General features: G+C 40.6%; 4 protein-coding genes across 7 annotated transcripts; 2 read left to right on the top strand and 2 right to left on the bottom strand.

Annotated features, from left to right (window-relative positions):
* The first annotated feature begins 1818 nt into the window (after positions 1 to 1818).
* Positions 1819 to 9144, top strand: arpc2 (actin related protein 2/3 complex, subunit 2). Its single transcript, XM_067499905.1, has 10 exons — positions 1819 to 2037; positions 3648 to 3682; positions 4543 to 4655; positions 6249 to 6294; positions 6520 to 6706; positions 6806 to 6899; positions 7167 to 7293; positions 7405 to 7505; positions 8032 to 8132; positions 9022 to 9144. Exons 1-10 carry the CDS (start codon positions 1964 to 1966, stop codon positions 9041 to 9043), a joined length of 900 nt encoding a protein of 299 aa, XP_067356006.1. The 5' UTR covers positions 1819 to 1963; the 3' UTR covers positions 9044 to 9144.
* A 521-nt stretch (positions 9145 to 9665) lies between these two features.
* Positions 9666 to 18904, bottom strand: LOC137125024 (keratin, type I cytoskeletal 18-like). 2 transcript variants are annotated; one of them, XM_067499900.1, is made up of 9 exons: positions 18769 to 18904; positions 12555 to 12936; positions 12287 to 12369; positions 11982 to 12138; positions 11716 to 11877; positions 11496 to 11621; positions 10796 to 11025; positions 10484 to 10518; positions 9666 to 9988 (listed from the first exon to the last, which is right to left on the bottom strand). In XM_067499900.1, exons 2-9 carry the CDS (start codon positions 12930 to 12932, stop codon positions 9960 to 9962), a joined length of 1200 nt encoding a protein of 399 aa, XP_067356001.1. In that variant the 5' UTR covers positions 12933 to 12936; positions 18769 to 18904; the 3' UTR covers positions 9666 to 9959. The 2 variants fall into 2 exon arrangements, with proteins under 2 accessions (XP_067356001.1, XP_067356000.1); XM_067499899.1 differs by lacking the exon at positions 18769 to 18904 and having other exon boundaries at positions 12555 to 13071.
* LOC137125025 (intermediate filament protein ON3-like) lies at positions 13103 to 17635 on the top strand. Its single transcript, XM_067499901.1, has 9 exons — positions 13103 to 13447; positions 14373 to 14581; positions 14772 to 14832; positions 15010 to 15105; positions 15594 to 15758; positions 15888 to 16013; positions 16095 to 16315; positions 16419 to 16444; positions 16601 to 17635. The coding sequence occupies exons 1-9, from the start codon at positions 13316 to 13318 to the stop codon at positions 16606 to 16608; spliced, it is 1044 nt and encodes a 347-aa protein (XP_067356002.1). The 5' UTR covers positions 13103 to 13315; the 3' UTR covers positions 16609 to 17635.
* Positions 18905 to 19578: 674 nt separating the features above from the next.
* Positions 19579 to 26692, bottom strand: LOC137125026 (G-protein coupled bile acid receptor 1-like). Of its 3 annotated transcripts, XM_067499902.1 has the most exons (4): positions 26442 to 26692; positions 24748 to 24831; positions 22050 to 22645; positions 19579 to 20657 (listed from the first exon to the last, which is right to left on the bottom strand). In XM_067499902.1, exon 4 carries the CDS (start codon positions 20587 to 20589, stop codon positions 19579 to 19581), a length of 1011 nt encoding a protein of 336 aa, XP_067356003.1. In that variant the 5' UTR covers positions 20590 to 20657; positions 22050 to 22645; positions 24748 to 24831; positions 26442 to 26692. The 3 variants fall into 3 exon arrangements, with proteins under 3 accessions (XP_067356003.1, XP_067356004.1, XP_067356005.1); XM_067499903.1 differs by lacking the exon at positions 26442 to 26692 and having other exon boundaries at positions 24748 to 25095; XM_067499904.1 differs by lacking the exons at positions 24748 to 24831; positions 26442 to 26692 and having other exon boundaries at positions 22050 to 24721.
* Positions 26693 to 26704: the final 12 nt, after the last annotated feature.

Raw genomic sequence — 26704 nt, 5'->3', positions numbered from 1 at the left:
GCAAATAGTTTGTCGGTGAGACTCTATTTTAACTCTGTCACTTTAGGATTGATGTCTTGCGCGATGGCCTTTAATTTCTGAGAACATAACTGTGCTTCCCAGAACCTGATCAAAGTATTCAGAGCTCTTCACGTTTTGAACTGTTTATTGTGGTGAATATGTCATTTTAAATGGATAAAAGTGCCGTCTATCTGTGCTTTAAAAATTCTCCGAAGTTGACTCAAGTCCACATGTGGGAAACCGAATTGATAAACTAGTAAGAACTCCAAAAAACACTCTGCACGTCTCCATAGTAGCACCCAAAGGTGCACCCAACGGAGATTGAGAAGTTCTCTGCAGAGATGAGAGAAGCTGGTAAATCGAGGAACATCTCAGCATCATTCCATCAATCAGGCCTTCAGTGGTTGGTTGGAAGCCCCTGTGAGTGATGGCATAGACGTCTGAAGACTTTCCCTCTGATCTTCTCTGTAGCAGGGACAGGGAGACTGGTCAGACCTAGAGGAAGAACTGCCCAAGTCCAGGTGTACAAAGCTTGAAGCTACTTGCCCAAGTCAACTAATGGGGGGTTAGAATGGTAAATGGTAAATGGTCACTTATATAGCACTTTTATCCAAAGCGCTTTACAATGTTGATTTCCATTCATCCATTCACACACACACTCACACACCGATGGCGGAGGCTGCCATGCAAGGTGCTCACCTGACACACCGGGAGCAACTTGGGGTTCAGTGTCTAAAAATGGTCTTAATACTTTGTGTAAGCATTAGTTAAATAGCATATTGTATCGATTTTTCAAATTTTAATTTGAATTAAAACACATTGACGTGTCAAAATTAAAGTAGTCCGACTCCGGCTTATATAATACACAAATCAAAAATTTCATCTATTTCTGACAGGCATTTTCATTACCTCTAATTTGACTGAAATGTTTTGCTTTTGCTTCTACTCATAATATAAACAGAACTGGTCTGTTTTGCTCCAGGATAAAGCGTGTCAGTATGTGGAATCCTATTTTGCATATTACCTTTCTGTAAGACATGTTATGAAGAACTATAACATTTTTGATCAACAAGCAACATAGATTAGGGAGAATTGTGGATGCAATGACTGCTATTTAATAATTATTTGCGTTTGGACCAGGCTCAACCTGGTTTGATGCACAACTTTTAAACACTAAACAGATAAGCTATTAGGTAAATTACAGACCTGTTTCTTCTCATCCAGTTGGCCTTAAGTATTAGAAATCCAGAGGTGAAGAAAGGACTCAGGTAACAAAGTGTTGTTTTTAAATATTAAAAAATTACATACTATTGTATACAATCTTAAAATTAATTACAATTAACACCAAAGTGTTATGATCATATTATATTTCTAACACTAGAATAAGACACTAACCATCCAGAGCAGTTCACTTTAGAATAGTTTATTTAAATACAGTAACTACATAGAAAGAATTGATGCACTAATCTGCAACAAACACTCATGGTGCAGCTGATAATAGTGTAGCTCTTTTTATATGCTATATATAGTGTTTTTAATAACGTCTAATCTAAAGCTGTAATTATACATCTTTATTTATTTGTTCAATATATATTTTGATATTAACCTAATTCTACAAATTAACTTTTACTATAGGTATTAGATTAATGTCAAACGGTACAGAAGGTAACTTTGAATTCTAGTGTAGTTTAGCTGAACATGTAAACAGTCAAGTAAAGTACAGTACTTCGATACATGTGCAAAATTGTCATTACGAATTTATTACAGGCACCCGCACGGTCGTCCTGAATTTTTATGGGGTCCTTAGTGTAAAATACGCGGAAGTGACAGGCGGAAGTACCCTCGACGGAAGCGGTCTCGTCTGTCAAGGGAGGAAAAATTTGCAGAATTTGACACAAAGAGGTTAATCCCACCAAATAGCACCGATCATTCCCCCTTTTCCTTGACATCGGCGTCCGCTGCGATGATCCTGTTAGAAATTAATAACCGCATCATAGAAGAGACGCTGACGTTGAAATTCGACGGCGCATCCAACGGGTGAGAAATCATCGTTACACCTGGCTAACATGCTAACACCAACTAGCTTCCCATTTAGCATTTTACTATAGCTGCTGTTGCTTTTAATGATGCAAGAAGGGGGTTCGGATCCAACTCATAAACGTTTGCAGCTTTGCATGGGTCAGCTATGTAATTTTCTTGGGTTTAGAAAAGCCAAAAATGGTCAGTATATTAGCTCAGTGCTGATTTGCCGTGACCGGGTTGCCCAAAGCTGGGGTGTGTCTGGACGATCAAGTTGTGCCAAAAAAGTGTAGCCTCAATGGATTTCTATCCCATATTCCGTAGAAGCAAAAATAAAAATGAACTTGTGTTACTTTCAAAACCACTTGCCTGACTAATATTTGGAAAAATGTTTTTTAAACGTTTAGCATGGTTACAGAGCATGAAAAGTTGCTAGCCGACCGTAGTGCTGTTGATGTTCGTGGGCCAGTGTCTTTGTAATACATGCAGATACTGATGTCAAACCTCAAGTGTCTATTAGTGACTCCACTAGCCATGAATTGACTTTTAGGCATTTTCGACAGAGTCACATTAAACAAGGATTTATAGCCGTTTAAACACACAATACACATCAACATAGCCAAAAAATAAACGCTCATCTACGTCATCAAGGACACTGTAAAACACAGGGCTGATTATATTATAATAAAGTTAGTGCTTGCTGTGTAAATGCCACTTATTAGTTTTTTTTTCACGGCTCCGCAGGACCCGTTAAAGGCTACATTCCACTAACTACGGCCCCCTCTTTGCAGCTTCCGCATTCCTGTAAGCAAGCTGAGTCAAGTCTGTGCACAGGCAGCCTCAGCTCCGTGCATTTGCAGACGGGATAAGTCGCTGCAGCATCCACCCATACAAGGGTTATTTTATTACTCAGATTATTTTCCATCGGCAAAACATGGCGCTTAGATGGTTTAAGCCACTGTTTTTGTCATGGTGGTTCATTAAAATAGAAAGCTCCCATTAAAATCCAGCTGTTTTGGACAGTACGTTCATATCAACGAACATAGGCGCTCATAGATTGAAAGTAATGAATAAATTATTTCTGATTATTGAACAGCTTGTTTTATTAGGTCGCTGTCAAATATTTTTGGGAAAAAAATATGCACTGTTTGCCCTCAAAAGAACAAATATGTACAGTTTATGTACAGTATAGTTGCATCAATATTTGCTACTCATGTAGTGTTTTATTGTTATTTTCAATTATGCAGGGGGTTATTCATTAGACTTTTGTCTGTAAAATGTAAATTATTAGTAAAATGTTGTTTTGACATATACATGTTGTCTGACCAACAGCCCAAAACCCAAAGATATGACAAGGAAGTGCAGCAACTCCTCTCATTTAGAGCCTGAAAGTTTTTGTGTTAAAGAAATCAAACCACATAATCTGCTAATAGATTTTTTTTTTTTTTGACTCATCAATTCACTTCCTTCTGTTGACTTTGTCTCTAGAATACATGTTAGCTATATGATCAGATTCACACATCTCATAGCCAATAGGCTGTACATTGTTGTGCACATTGTGTAAGTGGTGGGCTTGACAAGTTCAGTGGTTTGTTTATGCATCTCCTAATCTTGTTTTCTCCCCACAGAACCAAACCAGAGGCCGTCGATGTGACGTTTGCAGGTCAGATAGCATTTAATGAATAAGCTTGCTCTATACTGTATCTAGTTTCTTTTTAAAATGTCTTCTTTATGTGTAACCAGGCAGTTTCTTAACAGCAAACATTGAGTTAGAAATGTTTTTTAGCAGTTCTATCCTAACTGAGAGCAGCACATCATTGGTGGTGTGCTCACTGTAGTTTAGCAGGTGAAGACAAATATAATATTTTATGTGCAAAGCACACAGTTCGTTGCAAAACTGAGGAGTTTGCCAATATGTTCCAACATGTTTTTAAAATGAGTAGCTTACATTAGTGTGAGTAGCTCTTTGAGGCCAAAACCACACCTGCAGCACAGCTGCCCTGGTGGTATCCTGTGTTTTCATAGGGTGGACTGAAGTATTCAGCACAGTGTGCTAACATATTGTTTTAGAACCCGTGGAGAGAGGTGTGTCAGCTATTGTGCTCTTGGTTAAGTTGTCTTTAGCCTCATCCTGAGAAAATTGTTTTGTTACTAGAAACACAAGACACAAGTTTGAATTACAGTCAACAAATGTTCCATCTACTCAGCAAAACCTTTTTTGCCCTGTTTTTAGCACCACAGATATTATGAAAATTGTTGGTATAGGTCATTTTTGAGCTACAGCGCTTGCATGTGCTTATCACCTTATTAGGCAAGTAGCCTGTTGCGCATATTTGACTGTGGCTATAAAATGTTCCAATCTTACATGTGAAATTTGGAGAAATAATCCCACAGACGGCCATAAATGTATTCTGTTCCATAAATGCATTCATCCAAGTGTCCAAGTGCAAAATGTGTCATTGTGTCAAGTTGCCAGAAGCAACTTACAGGCTTTAATTATGTTTTTGTTTGTCTCTGCTGCAGATTTCGATGGAGTCTTGTACCACATCTCCAATCCCAATGGGGACAAGACCAAAGTGATGGTCAGCATCTCCCTAAAGTTCTACAAAGAGCTAGTGGAGCATGGCGCTGACGAGGTACGACGCACACAAACACGAAGAGCAAAAGGGAGCAGCACAAACGGAGAGTTTAGAAAATATTTCTCTGCGCCTGCCTAGGCAGAAACAGGGCCTCACCAACAGCCAGTTCAGAGTGCTTTCAATTTTGAATCCCCTTCTTCGTGATTGGAAAATTTGAGCCAGTTAAACTGCAAGTCCTGGAAAGATCTTAAAATGTTTGAAATTATGGGATCATATTATCAAGAGCCCAAATGCTGTGGTCTTTGAGGTTTTATCCTTAAGGTTTTAAAATGTGGTTGGAATTTTCTGATGCACTGTTTCTCTGGTGCAAAAATAAACCACTCATGTACATTGTCTTCTGAGAGGTCAGCAGTTGTTTTTGTGGTATAGTTTAAATTTTAGCAAGGATAGTCCTTCAAGCTGCAAGAAAGCTGTCTGAACCTGCAGTCAGCCTCCAATGAAATATTGCTGCAACTATAAATAATTCTCATTTATTTATCAAGGCAAGATTGTGTTTAACTTATTTGTGCGAATGGTGTCAATCTTAGAAAAAAACTCAATGAGGTCATGATTGCTATCTAAATGCACACACCTCTACACACAAGAGCTCTGTTGCCATGTAAGGAAGAAAGAAGCTGCAAAGGGCTCTGGTTGAAACAGGAAGTGAGTTTGTGTGACTAACCCCAGGCAAGGAAGTGCTGACTGCGAGCAGCAGCTACCGTGTGTGAATGTCTTGGCTGCTGTCCAGCGACTCCCCTCCTCGCTCTCTAAAAGCTGAAGTGCAGAGGGATAAATGAATGGTTTGAGATTGTCACATTCAGGTTTCTGTCCGGTGAATAGTCTGCTTCGAAAGCAGTCCGTGGGGGTGGTATGTTACTCTGCCAAAGAGGCCGGCTTCTTCCTACCTTTTTATTTATTTATTTATTTATTTTGATTTGACATATTTAAGCTTTGCTGAGATTGAAATGAGGAAGAACAGTAGATACCTTTTCGGTTATTTTTAACTTTACTCAGTTCCATATACATATTTCTGCTAACTATTTCCGTTCATTCCGAAATGACAAGTATCCATTACTATCCATCAGAGCAGGGGCGCCATTGCAAATCTGTACCCTGCAATTACCCCCACAAGACACACACCCTCTTCCTGCTGTTATATCATTTTTGTTGTGCAGGTCTGTTTAAAGCTGTGCTTTCTGTGCTTTTAATAGCCTTGACGTCTCCGTTTGTTTGTTTTTCTCTTATCTTGAACTACCCGCTTGGTCTCAGAGGATTCACAAAAGCTATGATGTTCACTGAAGTGTTAATTTTTTACATCAACCTTTGAAATTGCCTGTTTACATATTTTTGTTTAAATGAAATCCTCAGTCTCTGGATGTTTTTCCTCTTTCTACTCATATCAAAGCAGTAGCTTCAGGGCCAATTGAAAAGCTTTTTAAGTAATCATCCATTACCTTCAAAATGGCTTTTATAGTCTTGCATGTTTCTCTTATATTCTATCAAGTCCTCATATTCTCTTTTTGTTTGTGTCTCGATTTTCTGTAAGTTGCTCCTTTTTTAGAAACTAGATTTAGAGAAGTGTGATTCAAAATTTATTTATTTTTATTTCAGCTGCTCAAGAGGGTCTATGGGAATTTCCTTGTCTCAGCAGAATCTGGTAAGCTTCTAATAGCTCCTAGACAGCTATGCTGTCAGCTATTATAGGCTTTTGATGTGCTACACAGCAGTGTTGTGTTAACTTTGTTCCATTAGTAGAACATTGTTTCCAGTATTGGTCATTTGTGTTAACAAGCTTGTTCCTTTAATAGATGGGTGTGAAACTAAAAGCTTTTTGTGTCATCTGTAATCTCAATCGCTGTGTGTGGGACTGGTTGTCTCTCAGGCTACAACGTGTCCCTCCTCTATGACCTGGATGCACTACCAGCTAACAAAGATGAGGTAGTCCACCAGGCGGGGATGCTCAAGAGGAACTGCTTTGCCTCAGTGTTTGAAAAGTACTTCAAGTTCCAGGAAGAGGGCAAAGAGGGAGAGAAGAGGGCCGTGGTGCACTACAGAGACGATGAGTCCATGTACGTGGAGGAAGAGATTGACATTTTTTAAAGAGTTTGTTGTTTGGTTTTATTCTCAACTGAGACTAAAGCTTTTTCTTAATACCTTCTTCTCCTCAGGTACGTGGAGGCTAAGAAAGACAGAGTGACAGTGGTGTTCAGCACAGTGTTCAAAGACGACGACGATGTCATCATTGGCAAAGTCTTCATGCAGGTGTGTGAGGCCAAGAAAAGCTCTGTGACAGGGGTGTCACAGAGCTTTTCTTGGTCTTTCCATTCATTCAAACTTGTGAATGTAGATGCAGCATTAGAATATTACTGAGATGTAGTTAAGCAATAAGTGCGAATGAAGCTAATTTGATAAAGTGTAGCACTACTATGCAGTGTATTGTCCTTTGAAGCTCTTTTGTATGTTTTACCATATTAATTAAAATGAATATAGCAGAAGAATTATCCAAAACTAACAGTTTTCTGTGTGTAGGAGTTCAAAGAGGGTCGGCGAGCCAGCCACACAGCCCCTCAGGTGCTGTTCAGCCACAGGGAGCCTCCCCTGGAGCTGAAAGACACAGACGCTGCCATCGGGGACAACATTGGATACATCACCTTTGGTCAGCACTCAATGAGCTAAAACATGGCCACATAGTTTTTTTACTTGTTGTGCTAATTACGTATTTATGAGGATAACATCGATTTACGTGATCTATTTTGGCTCCTTTCAGTCCTGTTCCCACGTCACACAAATGCCAATGCTAGAGACAACACCATCAACCTCATCCACACCTTCAGGGACTATCTGCACTACCACATAAAGTGCTCTAAGGTGCGTTCGACAATGCCAGTGTCTGAGTTTTCTGTTGTTTAAAAGTTTTGTGAAGTTCTGTCCAGTTGTGGAGGTGTTTTTTATTTTTATTTTTTTCTTTGTAATGCTTTAGGAGATCTGACCAAATTTGCCTCTAAGATTTGTTGAGCAAAAAACTTAAAATTAGTGTTTAAATTTGACCTAAATTATACTTCCCCATGTCTAAACGAGTTCTCTTCAGCCTTGAATCAAAATGTAGTCAAATGTAGTCTCCCTAGCAACTGCCCATTTTTACCCAAGTATCAGCTGGTAATGGGTTTATAAGAAATGCGTTGGCACCTTATGGTATAGTCTCCCAACTGTACATGACATCAAGTTTTGCTTCTGTTGCCTACTGTGTTAAAGCGATGGTAAAAACAACACAGCGCCAAATCAATGACACTGGACAAAAAACAAGCATCTCAATATGTCACGAGCTGGTTCGAGATTACGTAACAAGTTATGATTGGTCTTTGCACTAAAAACACTGTCTGTGGCTTCTGTGCAGGCCTACATTCACACACGTATGAGGGCCAAGACGTCAGACTTCCTCAAAGTGCTGAACCGCGCTCGCCCCGACGCTGAGAAGAAGGAGATGAAGACCATGTCGTAAGTAGCCTCCTCTTGTGAACACAGTGTCTGAGTATTTACACTCAAATATTTGGGAGGTTTATACTGTCTTAGCACACGGAGTCCTTGTTCTGTTGTTAATAAAATAGGGAACCCTTTAAATGCCATTGTTGTGAGTTTTGAAAAGTGATAAGCCAGTCACACAACTTTATTTTTATCTACAAGCTACAAAAAAATGTCCCCCTTAAGCTAACTTATCTGGAACATGGAACTGAAATGGTAGTGTCAATCACTTATTATTAAATTTCTCTACGCACGTCAAATCTTACCGCAGATATTCTGCACATTATCAAATATGTCCACAGACCACAGGGGAAAAAAACCAACCTTTAGCTTTCTCTTTTACTTTAAAACTGTAGAGTGACATTGTTTTGAAAACTGCTGTCTCAGTAGAAGTTCGATGAGAAGATTGACACCACTCTCGTTTCTGGGTGGTAAATCTAAACATGGAGCTAGCAGGCAGTTAGCTTTGCTTAGCGTATGGACTGGAAACGGGAAGCTTAGACCGGTCCAGAAGTAACAGGATCCACCTACCAGGACATCAAAAGCTGGACTTTTATTATTGTTTGTCATCTTTATCTCATATCAGCAGAATCGGTTGTTCAAAACTTACAGCATGGTTCTGTATTGACTGAGAGATTTAGACTCCGAATGGTGCAGTAAAGCATTTTTTATTTTTATTTTTGTGTTTCTTTCTGTTTCTAGTGGGTATAGCTTGCTATTTAGATAACAGATAAGAGTAGTTTTTAACTCATCATGTTGAAATGTACAACAAAGATTTGAGGTATGTTTGCGCCAGAAAACAACCCAAGACCTGTTTTGTGGGATGCACTTGATATATTGTGTCTTCGTTTCAATTTTGTTTCAGTGGAAAGACGTTTACCCGCTGAGGACTGAGAATTTCAAACCCCCACGGACACGCCCGAAATGCGACACACTGAAATTTACCACCACATCAGACAGGACGCCAGGACGCCTCTAAATACCCCTGCCCAGCTTCCCAAAAACCCTGTCGTCTTTCTTTTTTGTTTTTCGGTTTTTGTTTTAATGAATAACGTCGGCTCTACTTAGGGAAAGCCAAGGGTCACGATAAATGGAAAAAAGGGCATTCCTTGCTTTGCATAGATAAAAGATAATTATTAGTCCTATATAAATATATATATGAAAAAAAAAAAGAAATTTTTGATACAATATCTTTTACTCCATTTGGTACTCTTGCTTGCCCTTCAAACCTCACCATGCAATGTCCATTTACTGGATGTTTTCAATCCCCCATCCTTCCCTCTCTGTGCTTTCATGTTGTATGTACCGTTGTCATTTGAAATAAATAAAATAAATCACTCTTTAAAAAAAACAGCCTTTGGCAGGTGTGATGTGCGGGTGACATTTACTTACACTTAAGGTTCAACATCTGAACATTACTTAAATCTGAATGGAACCATTTGGGAATCCCTGCACTATTTGACTACATGTAGTTAAGTATTCAAAGAGCAAACAAAACACAGTTTGTATTTGAAAATGCAACTCATTTATTTTCCAACACGAGTGAAATGCACCATACAGGAAGCCATTTATTATGACAGTCACTGAAAGACAGAAAACAACAGACAAAACCTAAACACCAAGCTTTTGTACCTTCACCGTCAGCATTAGCCTTTTTCCTTTTAGCCCAGCTTAGCTTTGCCCTATTTTATTTTAATATTTTTTTTTTTAAGTGGTTTGTAGAGATTTCAACTGCTGCATTTACGGACAGCAGTTGGCTCGGCCTTGGCGACTTTCTCGCTTCACAGACGCTGCTTCTTCCACTCATTTCCGCACCTTGTTATCAGGCTTATCTGGAAACAAGAAAATGTATTTGATCCAACAGCATATTTTGGTCCTTACTTGTGTAGATTTGCTGAAAACAAAAAAGAACTTTTTTACACTGCATTTGCTTGTAAAATGATTAAAATTTTCATGCAGATCAGATGTGTTTGCATGCAGTTATTGGGTGCAGGAGTTCTTGTCATATCATTTGTAATTATTAGCAAGAATTGTAATAAATGTATGTTAGTTTATCTGTGCAGTTTGAACCAGTAAACTATTCAGCGAAGAATGTTATTAACCTTATTTGTTATTCGCCTCTAGCTCTTTTGTGTCTACGGGAAAGACAAGGTCAAATTCTGATTATTATTAGTTTTTTCCTGTTGAAGAAATGCCAATGAACGTGCAAACTGAAAGCAGCCAGCGCTTGACATGGATCTGGTTGAACGATAAACCTGTTGATCAGGTAATGGGAACAGACATGCTGGAATCACTATGATTTCCAGTGTCACGTATCCACAACTTACCACTCGTCACTACATCCTTTGAAGAATGCTCCAAGCTGTCAGGGAAGAAGAGGACAACACCATCAGTGTTGGGATGTGTTCGTGTTAAACCGCAAAACACTCAGTTGAACATTATTTACATGAGACAACCGTTAGAGGTGCTTGCAGGTGGATTCCCTCACCTTCCATATTTATGGTATAAACATTCAAATGGTTATTTATATACTGCCAATTCGTAACAATTCATAACTTTTAACAGGTGTGTTTCCCAAACTGTCCAACTTTCATGGGGTCCTACAACTGGAACCATTTTGGACTTTGGACAATCCTCACCTGTCAGAATCAGCGATTTGGCCATGAATCAGTTTCTGGTAATCGTTGATTTCTGCCTGCAGCTTCATTTTGATACTGACGAGGTCCTTGTTGGTTGCTGCCTGGAGCTCCACCTGTGACCTGATCTTCCTCAGCTCTCCCTCTAGCCTCAGTATCACCTGGTTGAAGGGGGCCAGGTTGTGGCCATACTCCATTTTGATGTTCTTCAGGACTTCCTCCAGATTTTGGATCTGAAATAAATCATTTAGAGTGGTTTTTAAACTTCCTATGTTTTTTTTTTTTTTTTTCGGGATACATCGGAAGCTTTTCATACCATTGTCTTTGGATTGATGAACCAAGGAGATAAGAGAGTTATCCCTGAGAGCGCTTGCATGCCCATAGGTCGCCTCTAAAGTACTAGTTGTACGTGTAATGACAGGGCACAGAGGAATGCTTGTTAAAAGGACAGGTAAACTAACACCGCTGGGTGGTTGTATTAAAAAGCACTTTAACGTCTCGGGCGTCTCTTTGATGTGAGGGTTTGGAGGATGTTCACGTTAAGGTTTTATGCGTGTAAATACAAACATGTCGTGAGAATGACCTTGTTATTGCTCAACTGTTTCCTGGGTGATAGGCTGCATTTCCCCGTGACGGCACGTTGTAGTATTTTATTTGTGTTCTATGGCAGAGTGCCAGGCCAAGTGTGTGAATGGGTGATTACCATGCTGTTCAAACTCTGGATCTTCATAGTCAGAGTTTGTTTCTGCTTCATCAGATCCTTGAGCTCCGTCTGTCCAGACTGCAGAGCCTCCGTGTTCTGGGCCTCCACCACCTTGATGTTTTCAAACTAGAAAGAGAAAGACACAATGACATAAAAAGAGCAGCGTGTGGAGATGGAGACCAAAGAGTCATCCAACGTGTGGATGACAACCGGCTGGTACCTTGGCTTTGTACCACTCTTCTGTTTCCTTCAGGTTCCTTTCGGCCAGTTTATCGTACTGAGCGCGAATCTTTTTGATATGCTGAGACAGGTCAGACATCTTGGACTCAATTTCCACCTTCACCTCGGAGTCCCTGATCTTCTCACGCAGGATGTCCACCTCCTAGAAAGAGCCACAGTTAGACGTTCACCCAGATCTCACACAGTACGGTTCTGTTAGTTCACCTTGGAGGGCGTGTTTGTGTATGTGTTTGTGTGCAGCCTCACAATCTTGTGGTCCTGCTCGAGGCGTTCGACCTCATCCTTCACCATGTCAATCTCTCTTACTGTCTGGTCACACTTCAGGTTCATTTCCTCAGTTATCTTCTTAATACTCTCCAGGTCATTTAATAACACCTCCTGTGCCCTTTTCTCATCCTCCAGCCTGCAAACAGGGGAAGGATACAGTACATCATTCGACTGCAGCAACAAACAAATGCATCAGCACAACAGCAGCTAATATATTAATATTTCCTAAGCCCCATTTTACAAACTATGTCTTTTTATAAAACTCCAGATTGCATTAAACTCACTTGTGCTTCAAGTCATTATTAGCCATTAAGGTGTTGTCCATCTCAATCAGAAGCCTGGCGTTGTCCATGGTGATGTCTTTGAGCTGACAAGAAAAATTAGTTAGCCAAATTATCAAATCTATTGCATCTTTAAAGAAGTATTTGCTTGTCAAAATATTGAAATTACTTTAAAATTGATAATTAACAACTAAATACTTGTGCAGTATCAAACTGAAAGTAGTTTAACTTTTCCTAAACAAGCAAACAAAACAGAAATCTGATGACTAACCCTCTGCTTGAGGTCCTCCAGGGGTTTCTCCACTTTATCCCAGTCCCTTCCCTCAGGGGTTTTTCTTTTAGACAAAATCTCATCAATCTGTCTCTCCAGATATTCATTTTCTTCCTGCAACTGCTTCACCCTGGCCAGGAAGCCGGACAGACGATCGTTCAGACCCCGCAGGGTCTGCTTGTCGTCTGCGCGAGCGGCAGGAGCGGGGGCAGCAGCAGCAGCGGCGGGTGGTGCCGCCTGAGCGGCGACCAGTGCGGGAGCGGAGTCTCTCTCCGTCTCGTTGCGCAGCATGTTACGCAGCCCCTCCGGACTCGCCACGGACGCTTTGGCGCCCCTTCCCCTGGCCCCATACAGGCTGGCTGAGGAGTTTAAAGTCATGATTCTAGCAGAATGGGACAGAACGAAAAGTCACAGAGAGGTTCAGATTGGAGAATCAGCTGATGGATGTCCAATATAGAGGTACTTTATATAACTTGTCTTTTGCGCACAAATCCGCCCCAGTGATGCCATTGGCTCCCCGTGCCCAACATCGCCCCTGGACAAACTGGTTAAGAGCTGAAATTCAAGTATTTCATGTTATCTGTTACATTTTTTCGCTTTAATATTCCACCTGTCCTTTGGTGATTGGACGCATGCCGACGTTTGGGGAGGTCATGGGTGGTCCGTGTCCACCTTAAAAGCAGGTGATGCGGAGGGTTGTGCGCACCTACACCGCTGACCTCTCCATCCTGTAGACTTGCAGTCCTCTATAGAGCTTCACCATGACTGAACCAATATGTTCAACACCGGGCAAAAACATCCCGAGCAAGAGCAAAGTGGACAAATCGGGGAAACACAAGGAGAAGGACGACATGGTTGGACTGAACGACCGGTTCGTCCAGGTGATCGACAAGGTTTGTGATTTATTTATTTTTTAAGTCAAGCGTTTGGATAAAGGAAAAACTAATAACAATGTTTTTTCAATTTAAGGAGTGTCAGTGGAAAATAAACTTTGAGGCTTTAATGAGATAAAAACGTAAGAATAAATACAAAATAAAAAAATAAATCAATAAGATTATAACAGGAATATTAATAAAAAATTTGTATTGTTGATAAAACGTTTTTAAACTTGATCCAATTTTTCTAACATAACAAATTCTGTAATTTATTAATTATAATAGAATTATAATGTTGATTACACTTTTTTCCCCCTATGGAAAATGTCTTAAATGTCCCAGTAAAATTGACAAAAATATTTTAAAAAAATGTAATAATCAAATTTAATGATCATAAAACACTCGATTAAAACAAAAATAAATAAAATATGTGTGTGTTTTTTTTAAATGTTTGTATTTTTTCCTCCCTCACTGTTATGTTGAGTGCGTTTATTTGTTTTGGTTTGTGGGTAAACTTTAGGTAAAAAAAACGGATCAAGTTCAAGGTAAAGTCAGACCTTTTGTGTAAGACGAGGTGTGTTCACAACTTACACAATCCTCGCTGCCGCCACTAAAAATCTGTGACCTGAGGACACAGAAAGTGTTGCTCTTTTATGCGCTCGACGACGTTGGAGTTGTCTGTGGGGCGCCATCTTCTGGCAAATGATATTTGTTGGGATTTAGTTTAAGGTGCTTTGACGCTTTAAAGTGAAAACACAACCATATCAACGTATGTATTATAATAAAAAAAAAAAAATTCTAGCTGCAAAAAGGGAAAAAGGGAATTTTAAAAAATCAATAACTAATTTAAATATAGCAAGTCTTTTCTGACATAATGTCTTTTTTATAACTGGGTCTGTGTTTTTTCTCTATCTCCTCCACTTTGCCTCCTACTCTTCTTCAGGCAAAACACCTGGAGGATGAGAACAGAAAGCTCGCGACCAAACTGAAGATCCTCAAGGAGCAGGGGGGCTACGAGGGGAATATTGACCCCATTGTGAGGCAAGCGGAGACCAACCTGCAGCAGAAGATCGAGGAATTGCTCCTCGACCAAGAGAAACTGCAGGCTGAGCTGCACCAAATGCAGAAGCAGATGGAGGACACCAAGAAGAGGTCAGAGGCTCAAAGTGGAGCTGATTTTATCTTGTACACACTAAACATCAATTAACTAACAAAGACGACGTAGCCAGTGTTCTGGATTGGTCAGACTTGAAAGTGTTGCTGTGTTTAGGGCCAGGAGATAAGTGCGTCAGTTATTTTTTTTATTAGCACAAGTTCATTTTATTTGTTTAAATTGTCTCAGTTATCAGGAGGAACTGGAGAAGAAAGATGATCTGGAGAAAGAGTTTATGATCTCCAAGAAGGTACTGCGCCCTAAATTTGCTGCCATTTAAAAACATGGTAACGCTCACAACCTCCCCAAGTGGTAAAGACATGTAACTCAGATGTGTTGTTGTGTATCTGACAGATGTAACATGAGGCTTTTTTTCTTCAGTTTTATCCCATCAGTGCATCCACATACTTTTTCTTGTGCGTAACAGGAAGCAGACCACAGTCACTTGCATAAAATAGAGCTGCAGCTGGAGCTCGAGGACCTGGTAGGAAAACTGGAGTTCCTTAGAATCGGCTATGATGAGGTAATGATGGGGTCTATTGTCATTTATTTACATTGTTTGTTTTGTACTTATTGGCAGCTTAAAGTCACAGAAAATCCTATAGCTAAAAGAAGTGTAATAAAATTAACAAAGTAATATCAAAATAATAATCTAAATAATTTTCTAAATCTAATGGATAAATGTCTGAAATGTCCTTAGTATGTTCATATTAGTAAAATACAGTACAATGTGAAAAACACATTTGATCTATTGTACCAGGTTTATAAGCTTCATTAGTCAGAGCTAAGAAAGTCGCAATATCCAAAATTATATAAGTCAAAGTGTTAAACACATTTGGAAGATTTGTCTGTGGTTTATGTCAGAAAAAAAAATGGATGGGAACCACTTCTGTGGAGAAAAACAGCGCATCACATGTACATGTAGTGGGAGTCAGAAACATATTAATAAGCATATTAATATTTGACACCAAAAGTAAATTTCCACTAACTCCTAATGTCTGCTCCTTACAGGAGATCAAGGAGCTGGAGTCACAAATCCAAAACGAGACAGTGATCCTACCCGACCTCAGCAAACGGTCTCTGGACTTGGATGATTACATTGAAACTGTCAAGAATCAGTATAACAACATGGCGGCTCGCGCCAGGGAGGACACCGAGCAGTGGTACAAGACAAAGGTGAGGAAGTAGTACTTTTTCTAAGAGTAAACAAACAAACGTTAAACTGTTATAGCGTTAAATACTTATGTAAGGTCAGATCCTGTTACTGTACCTTTATTCATATTTTGCTCTTTTCTCCGACCTCAGATAGATAACATGGTCGAAAAGGTAGAGAAGGCCGAGCAGGATGTGCGTGACACCAAGAGGGAAATCTCAGACCTAATGCGCCAAATCCAGAGGCTCAATGGAGACGTGGAGTCTCTGAAAAGGAAGGTTGGCATCACACAAAAACACCATAGACACACATCCGGTCTATCCAACCAGAAAGTGATCCCCTCTTCTGTTTCCTTGCAGGAAGACGCTCTGAAGAGGGATATCGAGATCAGCAGGACGAACGGCGAAGAAAACTTGGACAAGGCTCGGGATGAAATCATGAAGTTAGAGGAGGCCCTGAAGAGGGCTAAGCAGGACTTGGTCGGACAGATCCGAGAACACCAGGAGCTGATGAACCTCAAGCTGGCTCTGGACATGGAGATCGGCACCTACCGCAAACTGCTGGAGGGCGAGGAGGCGAGGTATGTGAGCAGCGAGCGTCGATTCTGCACAATCCTCACACGTTGCCGTTTGTTAAAATATAAAACTGATACTAACGACTGTATCTTCTCCTTTGCTGGGTAGAATTAACAACTTCATGCGCAACACAGGTGAGAGCCACTTTTGTAACCTTTTCTGTAGTCAGCCAACCCTTAACAGAAGGATAAAGCAGAAGTAGACGAGAGCTGAAGTATGAGAGGCAAAGAAAGCTTATTAGTAATACACATCATGTATCACCACTAAAATCAAACCTCTCTTTTGCTCAGATTTCTAAAAACAAACCCACCAATCCAAGTCCTTACTTGCACGCAGACGTTCACCTGCCGTCGAAGAAAGACCCGCCAGAGAAGCCACAAGCCCCAGAACCCTCCATTGTCCCACCAACCACCACCAGCCTAGCAACACCCGTTCTCCCACCAGTGTACCCCGCCACCAAGAAACGCCTGCTGATTCGGGTGGAAGTGGAGGCAGGCAGAGTCCTGTCCGTAAGTTCCAGGTACACCGAGGACTGACTGTGACTGTCCATTCCTCCTCTTTCTGCAGCGTTGCACCGTATCCGCAAAATGTGAAGTAGAAAATCTTCAAAATAATTTAAATTTCGTGAAATAAATGGAAAAACCCTTAGTGAATCATCTTGAAACTAACCTACAATACAATGATTAATCTGTGTTTGTGTGCTTTCTGGCTGGGTGAACCGGCTAACAACCGCTCGGTGGCAGGTTGAATGTTTATCATCAGTGCTTGAAGATAGAGACATTTTGTTTGCATCAAGCAGTGTTTTTTAAAGGTTTTCTTATCTTTGTTTGCATTTGCAAAGACTTTTGGTGTTTCTGGTACCGTCGGTGCATTTTGTTTTAGCCCTCTTGCAGTTGCTTCTTTCATAGGGAAAAAGGTTTTGCTTTTGTAAAACACAAAACCCACATCTCTAATGGTGGGAAGTTTTTTTTTGTGGAACCGCGCAGAAGGTTAAACGAGGGGCTCTATTCGTCCACGTCTTGGTAACATCAGGAAACAAATACACAAAGATAATGTTTCCTAGAACCACGAGGTCACGTTAAAGGGGCGCAAGCTTGGGTGACGGGTAGCAAAAGTGTGCTTGGGATGGTTTTTCAATTTCAGCAAACTCAGAAAACTCTTTACAGAGACTAGGAATGGAAAATGCTTGAAAGCTTGAAATGCTGTAAATTTCCTGAACTTTGCAACATATCTGCACCTTTAAGTCTCTAATGTGTTAAATTAATCACTTATGTTCGGAGTGACAAGTGCTTGCAATGGAATCTATAAATAAATGAAGCAAAGTATGTGTCCTCGTTCTTCCAAATGCTCACACACATGGTTACAGGTGAAAAAGGCAAAAAGAGGAAAACAAAGAATAGTATTTGCATCAACAAAATATTTAATGCACATTTAATGAGTAGAAATTCGCCCTCATCGGAACAAAAACTTAATGAAAACGATCAACAGTTAAAGCTTGATAGGTTACATCAGATGTGTTAAACTCGGCCTGTGCTTTAAATTTCCAAGTGGGTCGATCTGCTGAGGCAGCCTCAGGCAGTTGGTTGAGAGCAACACAAACAATGAGTCAGGAATTCAGTTTTCACACTACGTCAAAATGAGAAATTGAATTTGAAAAAATGTGACGAACGAATTAGAAGATCGTAAAGCACAGTCCCACTAGCATAGGTCAAAAAGCTAAAAATGAAGAGACAGTGGATCCTTCAACAAGACAATGATCCAACGGAAAAGTCAACAAAGTCGCAAAGTCAAGTCAAAGACAAAAGAACAAAGTGAATGTTTTACCAGGGCCTCCACTGTCTGCACACTTAAATATCATTAGAAACCTGTGGGTAGATTTGAAGAAGGACGTTGAAGAGGAGACAACTGAACAATCTGGTAGACTTGGAACAAATTTTGTCATGATGCTCAGTGGGTGGACAGAGAGGATGGAGGAGGTTACAAAGGCAAAGGGAGGTCATGTCACAACTGGTCATGCAAACTCATGGTTTTTACTAACTCCTGGACCAATTTTGTTACTTTGGCTTATGAAGGAACACTTGTAAGACTGAATGCACATTAAAAAAAAAATGTTTTTTCTCTTTTGGCCATTTCAAAGTGTTTGAAGACTTGCTGACAGTTACACGAAAAAAATGCGATTACCTCTGGGTTATGGGATTTTACACTAGTTTTAGTTTAAATTACACAATGAAGGAATCAGTCTTTCAATAAGCTCAGAGGTGCTGGGGACTGTTGCCATTGGGTGGAGTCAGGATGAGTGTTTCTAGTCTTTATGGTAAGAAAACAGGCTGCTACATGTTTACTATAAACAGGCAGCAGCATTTCCATGAATTTCTATTATTCCTATTTGTAATGACTTGAAACACAACTTGGCCTCAGGGTGTTTGTTAGAGAAAAAAAAAAAAGTCTTGTTTTCTACCTGATCCAGATAGAAGTCCGAGGAGCTGGAACCTGACAGTCTCATCCTGTCTTCGAGGTTTCCCTCCTCCCTCTCCTCTCCCGGTTCTCCTCTGTCTTCCTGACACATACGTACGCAATATCCCGATGTGGAAAACACACTGGAAGACAGACAGAAGACGTGTCCTGATGACATCCTATCCCTCCAAATGTTCCCCAACACTTCAGACCTCGTTGTGCTCTTTAATTTCATATTCAAAGCTGCTCTTCCTCCTCAGGTGCTCTTGCTTGCTGTCTTTTTTTCCACCCACATACTGTGCGGACACATTTCCAGGCATCGTGGCAGAAATTCTGTGTTGAATTGAGTCTTAAATAAAAAGCACTTTGAACAGATCCTCGCAGCACAGGAAACTTTTCAAAACTATTTAGAAGCAGCACGTTTCTCTCAACTTATAATCTCCCCGTGTCTTGGAGATGTATTACAGACTGTGGGAGCTTCTGTCCCCCCTCTCCAGCTTGCATACCAGTATATAGATAAACACTGGTGGGGGTCGTAGGAGTAAACATTGCAGGCAGTTGGGTGACGGATGGAGAAAATCTGCGACCGGTAAAGCTGATGCAGAGCAGGCAACACAAAGCCAAATACAAATACACCGTAAGTCTCTGAGCTGCATTTAAAAGAGCACAATACCGATTCGATGGCAGTTTTATTTAACCTCTCGTCACTTGCATCTTTTGTACTGATGTTAAAGCTATATGTCGCTGGCAGATGTGCTCTGTGTCCCATGTGCGTGCAGTTCATCAACTCCAGCAACACGCCAGCTGTGTTTTCTCAGGCCGTCACATCCCGCGACCCCTGCGTCCTTCTGCTCCACCGGTCTCTGAGTTTCAGGAGGACTTTGCATGCCGGCTCCGTGTACTGCCTGTTAGCCAGGCCGAGCACCAGCGGCACCACAGCCATGCTTCCGATGCCAGTGCACGACAGCACAATGTGGGTGGTGGAGCTCCACTTGGTGTCGCTGATTAAAAACGCTATGCAGACGTGCATGTAAATCAGGTAGGGGACCCAGCATGCGAGGAAGGTCAGCGACACGGCCACCACACAGCGGGTGTACCTCAGGTTTAGCCTCTGCTCCCTGTCCGAGGCCTGACTTCCTCGTTCCACTGAACGATGGAGCCGGCAAATGTCCTTCAGCTGGCCTCGTGTGATCCACAAAACCCGGCCGGTCATGCCAGCAATGGTAAGGATAGCAGGTAACACTAGTCCATACACCTCCAAGTAGATATAAGCGTTGGGGAATACGCGCCTGTACGAGCAGCAGGTGGTCCCGTTGGTTGAGCAGTTTGACAGGGGTACGAGCTTTTGGCTGCTCTCACAACAGCCATTCCAGCGTGGCTCCGTCCAGTTATTCCAGCCAAAGGCAGGTAAGCACGCGTACAGGAGTGGCGGCACCCACACCACAAGCAATGCAAGAGGGAAGCTGCGATGCATCCACAGGGTGTTGTAATGCAGGGGGTCCACGATGCAAATGTAGCGTTCGCAGTGGACCATTACCAAGTTGAGGAGGAAGGCCAAGAAGAGGAAGTTTGGGAAAATGTGAGCCACCAAACAGGAGCTGAAGCTTAACTCCCGGTTCAAGCCCATCAGTGGTATGAAAGGCAGTGCCACGCCCGTGCACATATCAGCCACCAGCAAGCTGAGGAAGAAGTAGTTCGGCGTGTTGTGGAGCTGGCGGTTCCAGGCGATGCCCAGGATGATGATGGTGTTGGCCAGGATGATGGAGGTCGACAGTGGTACCGTGATGGTGTAGATGAGATGCTCCCCGGAGAGAAAAGGGTCCATGTTTGGTGAAATGTGCAGACTTCCTCTCACTGGAAGTCTGGCTCCTCTCTGATCAAGGTCCAGCTGTTCTGTAGGGAAAGCAAAACATGAGCAAACTGAAAAGGTTATGAGATGCTGCCTGACAAAAAAACAACACAAACTGTTCTAGAAAAAATGGAGCTGCCAACAGGGCATAAAAAAACCATCAGAAACCTCCACAAAACATGATTTAGCTTCATATAAGGTATTAATTGTAAGAAATTCAAGTATTTTTCTTTAATATCAGCAGTTCAGGACTTTATTTCCCCAAATAAATCTGAAATCAAAATATAATCCTTCAAATGTTATATTCTATAGAAGTTTGTGCAAACTAAAATAAGACCAAATCTAGAACATATTCTATAATTTAGGTTTAGAAAACATATTGCTCCACTCAGCCTGCTGCAGTCAGCCAACAGCCAACAGCTACAGAAAACTCTGTAGAGTGTGTTTAGGCCCAAGCGTGTTAACTGTTAACCATGTCGTGCTGCTACCACAGGAACCCAAGATCAATTATCCTTTGGATAGTTTCACACTGGCTTTCAGACCACTGTCGTGTGGAGAGAGGAACAAATGAAGCTTTAGATGGTTTATTCTCACAGCGTGTACAATAGAGTGCAGTATTTTTACGACTGTTTTCCTCTCGTTGTACCCGTGAAACCCTCAGGAGAAATGACACAGAATAGATTTGCTTATATTATACGTGTTACATTTTCTCTTGTTGGAGTCATTAGTTTTGGTAACACAACAAATTAAACCCCACTGCTGAGATGAGAGCTTGTGTCAATGGGCATAAGGCTGCTCTCAGTTAATAATTCATCCCCTCCCTTTGTAACCAGTGTATTATGTGTTAGAAGGTTTACGTTATGGTTGCGTTAACACACAGCAGTTTATAGTCAGTGGAAGTATAATAAACCGCACCTGTATGTGACACAGTTTCATGTACATATATATGTCTATTATAACTCTTCAGAACGGGAATATTCCAGAAACAATAAATGTTATTCAAAATGTATGTTGAATAATATATTGCAATTATACTTATGTCCACATGTGGACAGAAAGCGAACTTCAATTTGCGGGTGAACAAGTTCAGTGAAGTAAATATTGTGGTGTCAAAGTCCTGGTACAGTTTCAGCAAATGCCGTCTTTAAAGGGTGAAAACAACACTAACACCGACACTAATCGCCTTTGACATTGCTGCTGAAATGCAACCACTTTCATTGGTTTGTTCAGTTGATCTGAAACTTTATGTTTTTCCTGCATTTTAAAACTATTTTTCAGAACTGTCCTGATATGAGACGACCACAAAAAGGGGTTAATCCAATATAAACAGTAATGTCAATGCCGTCATCTAGAAAGTGATGTGGTTCAAAATGCAATTCTAGAAATACATAATGATAAAGAGAGAAACATGAACTTTAAAATGTGACTTTTTTTACCTTTTTTTGGATTATAAGCAAAGTCATGTCCCCTTTGACGTGGAAAATTCAAATCCAACTGAGCTTTCTAGTCACTCTCCTGAAAACTTCTGGCCTTTTGTCTTGCACTTCATATCCAACAAGGTGCAGACTCCATCAGCAACCACAGCAGCTTCTTCTTTATCCTTCGAGATGCTTTCAGGCCGCTCAAGCCCTGCAGCCTTTTCAAATCCTCACCAACTGCAGGAGGTGTAAAGTGTAAAGTGTTCCTCTCCCGTTCTTTAAAGGGGAAGTGCTCCAAGTAGGAGGAGGAGGAGGAGGAGGAGGCACTTATACTGTTATATCCTCCTGAGGGGGGTCTCAGGATGTGCTGGGAATATCCATTACCCTTGACCTACTAACTCATTTTGTTTTGCTCTTCTTCTCCCATCCATCAGGGCCCCGCATGCTCATCCATAAATGGAGGAAGATGGGAAAACTGTTAATCACTGCAGGCCGAAAATGATTCGACATTCCCGGTTGACATCCGTGAGCATGTGGTTTGTCTTCACGGCTTTATTGATGGCCTCCAGATGCTCTAAGGAAGCTATTGCATCATAGATATTCATGACCTGCAACTAGTGCACAAAGTGAAGAAAACATTTCAAAGATTCGTCCTTGCTGCCCATTTACAAGTTAAAAGTCTGTTTTCAACAACATAAATCACGAGTTTCTCGATCTGTCCTATGAATAAATAAGCACACAGGTCGATGAAGCATTCTAAAGGCAGCGTAAACGTTTATTAAAGTGGAACGGAGAGAACAGATGTACTGCGCTTCAGCTTGAACAATTTTCATAATCAGAAGCAAAGTTATTGTGCTTCTTTACATTTTATTTTACATGTGGATTTAAAACCCAATTTGAAACACAAATAACATGTCATGTGACTGTCAAGTGAAATAGTCAATGCAGGCTGATAGAACACGGTTATTAAATGGCAGTTTCACGTAATTCCAGCCAAGAAATAAATGGAAAGATTGTTATTAACTTTCATATCTCTCTGTTGGATAAGTATCACACTCCAGACACACAGCTTAGCACAAATGAATACAGGGACCTGATTGTTCTCCAACTATCCCTACAAATTCAGCATCAGGTTGGTTCCGCAGATCAGAAGCTGAAAAACACCAATTTTGCTTCGTCTTCTCCCACCCACCCTTATTCCAGCTTCTGATTGACTGAATAGGGATAGTTGGAAACCAAGCAGGGCAGGGACGGGTCCCCGAGGACCAGGATTTGGATCCCCTGAAATAATAGTCTCTCCAAAGTGAAAAATATACCTACAAACACTTTAGATCTCATCATTTCGCACATCACGTCCTGCATTTTTGTAAAATTGATAAATGAACTGTACATAAATGTAAATACACACTGTGACTAGCAGTAAGCAAACATTAACTAAGCCCTGCTCTGCTACACCCTGCTACAACTCTGCTACACTCAGCCCAGTGCTTCAGGTGTACTTTGTTAGAATATGACAATAAATGACAATACTGTAAAAGTTACTGTCTTTAATCTTTTGCAGCACTGATTTAATTTTTAAATATCAATCTGCTAATGTACCTGCATCCCAGACTTTGTAGTATATAGAGGCCATATTATAAGTAGGTCAAAACAAAGGCTAAGATGTATTTGCTCTATTTATTCGGCTCAGCACTGACTTAAACATATATATACCACGTGTGTACTTGTCCCAGACATCTCATCTTTAAAAAGCGCGTTGGATGGAAGGCTGGTGGTGACCTGTGTCTTCAGCCAAACACAGGAGACTCCTGCACTGATAGTTTGGAGCTGGCGTGGGAGACGGATGAACGGCAGTCAGATAATGGTTTTAAACACAAGCGTTCCTGAGCCCGAGGACGTCTCGGAAGACACTACGCAGGGAAGATAATTTGGACATGAAACTACAACAGCTTCACAGTACAAAGAAGCTAGCAGCAAACCTTGGCATTGATGCCACACCGGCTGCTTCACGAAGATCTTATCATGATTGTTTTATATACAGTGGAAACATGTGATACTATTAATTAACAGAGCATTAAGTCACGTTTGTCAGTGGAGACATGTACAGTACGTCCAACTACAGTTAACACATTGTACAAATAGAATATTTTATACACCCAAAATATATAATTTAACAAAAACTGATCATTATAACCTTCATAAAGGGGGAATTTACTGAAGCACTGAGTTTGACTTGATGAACCACATAAACTGGCAACTGAGATTATAATTTTTCTCCTTTGTCTTTCAGTTTGTTAGTTTTGAGGCAATTGTTTTTTTTTTGAGACCTAACACTTCAATTGAGCTCAATTTATTACTTTGGCTGACATTTCAACTTTTTTTCAGTGCTTCAGCTTTGACTTTCTTTTTTTTATTTTTTTATTTCAGCTGATGCCTTATTACCACCCAACCCTTGTGATTAAATTGACATTTCTACTTCTTTCAGTGCAAATAGTAAAAGTAAAACTCAGCTTCATGCCAATTTGTATTTGCGTAACACAAGTTAAAACGTTCTAATGTTTCAACAAAAGATTTCAAACATCAATTAATGTAAAAAAAATTTTACCACTTCAAAATGAAAAAGTACAAAGTTTCGATCTTCACAAATGCTTTAGGAAAGTTTTTCTCCTGACACTTTTTATAGAACAGATGTATTGTTAATGTGTTTGTCACTTGCCTCGTCTTCCTCCACGCATGTTTGTCTTGGCAGCCACACCTGTCCTCGGCAGATTTGTTTGGCATCTGTCATCAGCGCAGCAGCCTGCAGAGAATACGAGCTGCAGTTTAATAGATCGGGCTTTAGCCTCATCAAGGTTTAAAGTGATAATCCCTCTGGCCAATCCCAGCGTTTGTCTCCGTATAAGATGACCTTTGTGGCCAAACACGCTGCCGTGACAGACGAGGAAAATATCCCGCTGCCACTGAATGCCACACTTAACAGGTGTTATTTTCCCCAAGTTTGTACTGGTGTTGAGCAACATCGCTGCTGTAGGTCACAGTGCTGCTGAAAGACTGTTGGGCGTAACCCAATTTTACAATGTGCCAAAGCCTGCAACGCATTTTCTTGTATCATACAGACTCAAATGAAGTTTAGCACAAGTTTTTCCTGAATTCACGCATTGCACATTCAGACACTTACACTGAGGGTGATCCAGGAGTCCAGGTACAAGGAAGAAGCACTTAGGTGCATAGGATAACATGTTTTTTCCTCCCACTGACAGAGGAACAAGCCAGAAAAAGAACAGAACAATGGAGTTTTAAGAACAGACTAAGAGCAAAGAGCTGAGACCAGGAGGCCAGTCGAAGGCTAGTCTGGTCTTCCTCAGGGTGTGGGTAACCCATCAAAGCTCTGACGGCTCACCACCAAATCTCACACTCAACAACAGAACTGAAACCAGTGGACTGTGAAGTGCAGAGGTGTGTAACCTTCGACCAGAAACACACCAATAAAGACCAGTAATACTGTGACTTTCTTACACACGTAGATGCGTCGACCTTAATAGTTTCTGAAGCCACAGTATAGAAGTTCACTGTATGACCATACAAGGTCATGCTCTCCTCCTAATGGCAACCTGATCTATATTAAAGCTCTGACATACGAAGAAGAAACCCAGAAACTGCTGAGTTGATGCTTTACATGATTTCACTCCATCCAGATAATTAACAATCCCCAAATACATCAGAACTAAAAATTCTAGATAATCTGAATAATAATCTAAATACATATAATATTTGGAAACACTGATTTTTCAAGATTCTGTCTAAATTGGTAACTTCTGGGTTGGAGACGCGTTTTATTTCATTACAACTGTGTTTTACTTTGTCATTCGTTGTTCACACACTTGTCGTGACTTATTGTTGCCCGTATGGAGTTTTTGCTGTAGATGTTGAAAGATAAATCAATTAGAGTGTGTTATGAACTAGTAAGTGAATTAAATAAGAAAAGACAATAAAGTAATTTAATCACATACATGATTAAAACTTAAATCTGTAAAAAAAATTGGCAAAAATTTTACTTGATGTCTTTGACATGTCTTGATGTCATCGTTTCACTTAATACTGTGGACTAAAACCAATTTATTGCCGTAACTGTTGATTCAAAATTTCAGCAGCTGGCAGCAAACGCAGAGCAGAGCACTGACTATAACTTACTAACGTCTTAAAAATGTGTTTCCTGCTTTGATGCCGTGGGAAACTGAGGTTTCACCATTTTGAAATTTTGCTTCGTGACCATTGTAGGCAATTTTGTGACGTTAAGTTGGTGTCTATTCTTAACGAGTCGAGCACAAAAGCAGCTTGACATGAAGATGAACAGACCTGTTACACCATAAAGAACATAATCTATGAAATAAAAAAGTATTAATTACTCACCAATTCCGCAGCTGCACTTTTCTAGCTTTAATCATATCTACAGTGTAGTTTTAGGACGAGCTACTTCCTTAAGTGTCCTGTCATCTCCGGTCTGACTCACGTCCGCCTTTTATTCTTATCTGATAAAACAGATCTGAGTAAAAACTTCCATCACTGATACAGTCTAAACACATCTTCATTTCATAAACATTTTCCTGTTTGCTGCATCTTTTGGCCAGGTCATCATGACCAATTTTATCTTTAAATCTGAGCTAAACCTATGC

The sequence above is a fragment of the Channa argus genome, chromosome 4, assembly GCF_033026475.1.
Source record: "Channa argus isolate prfri chromosome 4, Channa argus male v1.0, whole genome shotgun sequence".
Classification (NCBI taxonomy): domain Eukaryota; kingdom Metazoa; phylum Chordata; class Actinopteri; order Anabantiformes; family Channidae; genus Channa; species Channa argus.
The sequence above is the reverse complement of the archived record's forward strand: the minus strand, read 5'-3'. Positions and strand labels throughout refer to the sequence as shown.

Coding starts and splice junctions, on each gene's coding strand:
- arpc2 (XM_067499905.1), top strand. CDS start 1,964: ATGATCCTGTTAGAAATTAATAACCGCATCATAGAAGAGACGCTGACG. Junction 4,656..6,248: donor TGGAGCATGGCGCTGACGAG/GTACGACGCACA, acceptor TTTTTATTTCAG/CTGCTCAAGAGGGTCTATGG. Junction 7,294..7,404: donor CATTGGATACATCACCTTTG/GTCAGCACTCAA, acceptor GGCTCCTTTCAG/TCCTGTTCCCACGTCACACA.
- LOC137125024 (XM_067499900.1), bottom strand. CDS start 12,932: ATGACTTTAAACTCCTCAGCCAGCCTGTATGGGGCCAGGGGAAGGGGC. Junction 11,878..11,981: donor TCGAGCAGGACCACAAGATT/GTGAGGCTGCAC, acceptor GGCTCTTTCTAG/GAGGTGGACATCCTGCGTGA. Junction 9,989..10,483: donor AAAGGATGTAGTGACGAGTG/GTAAGTTGTGGA, acceptor TCTTGTTTCCAG/ATAAGCCTGATAACAAGGTG.
- LOC137125025 (XM_067499901.1), top strand. CDS start 13,316: ATGACTGAACCAATATGTTCAACACCGGGCAAAAACATCCCGAGCAAG. Junction 15,106..15,593: donor TTAGAATCGGCTATGATGAG/GTAATGATGGGG, acceptor TGCTCCTTACAG/GAGATCAAGGAGCTGGAGTC. Junction 16,014..16,094: donor TGGAGTCTCTGAAAAGGAAG/GTTGGCATCACA, acceptor GTTTCCTTGCAG/GAAGACGCTCTGAAGAGGGA.
- LOC137125026 (XM_067499902.1), bottom strand. CDS start 20,589: ATGGACCCTTTTCTCTCCGGGGAGCATCTCATCTACACCATCACGGTA.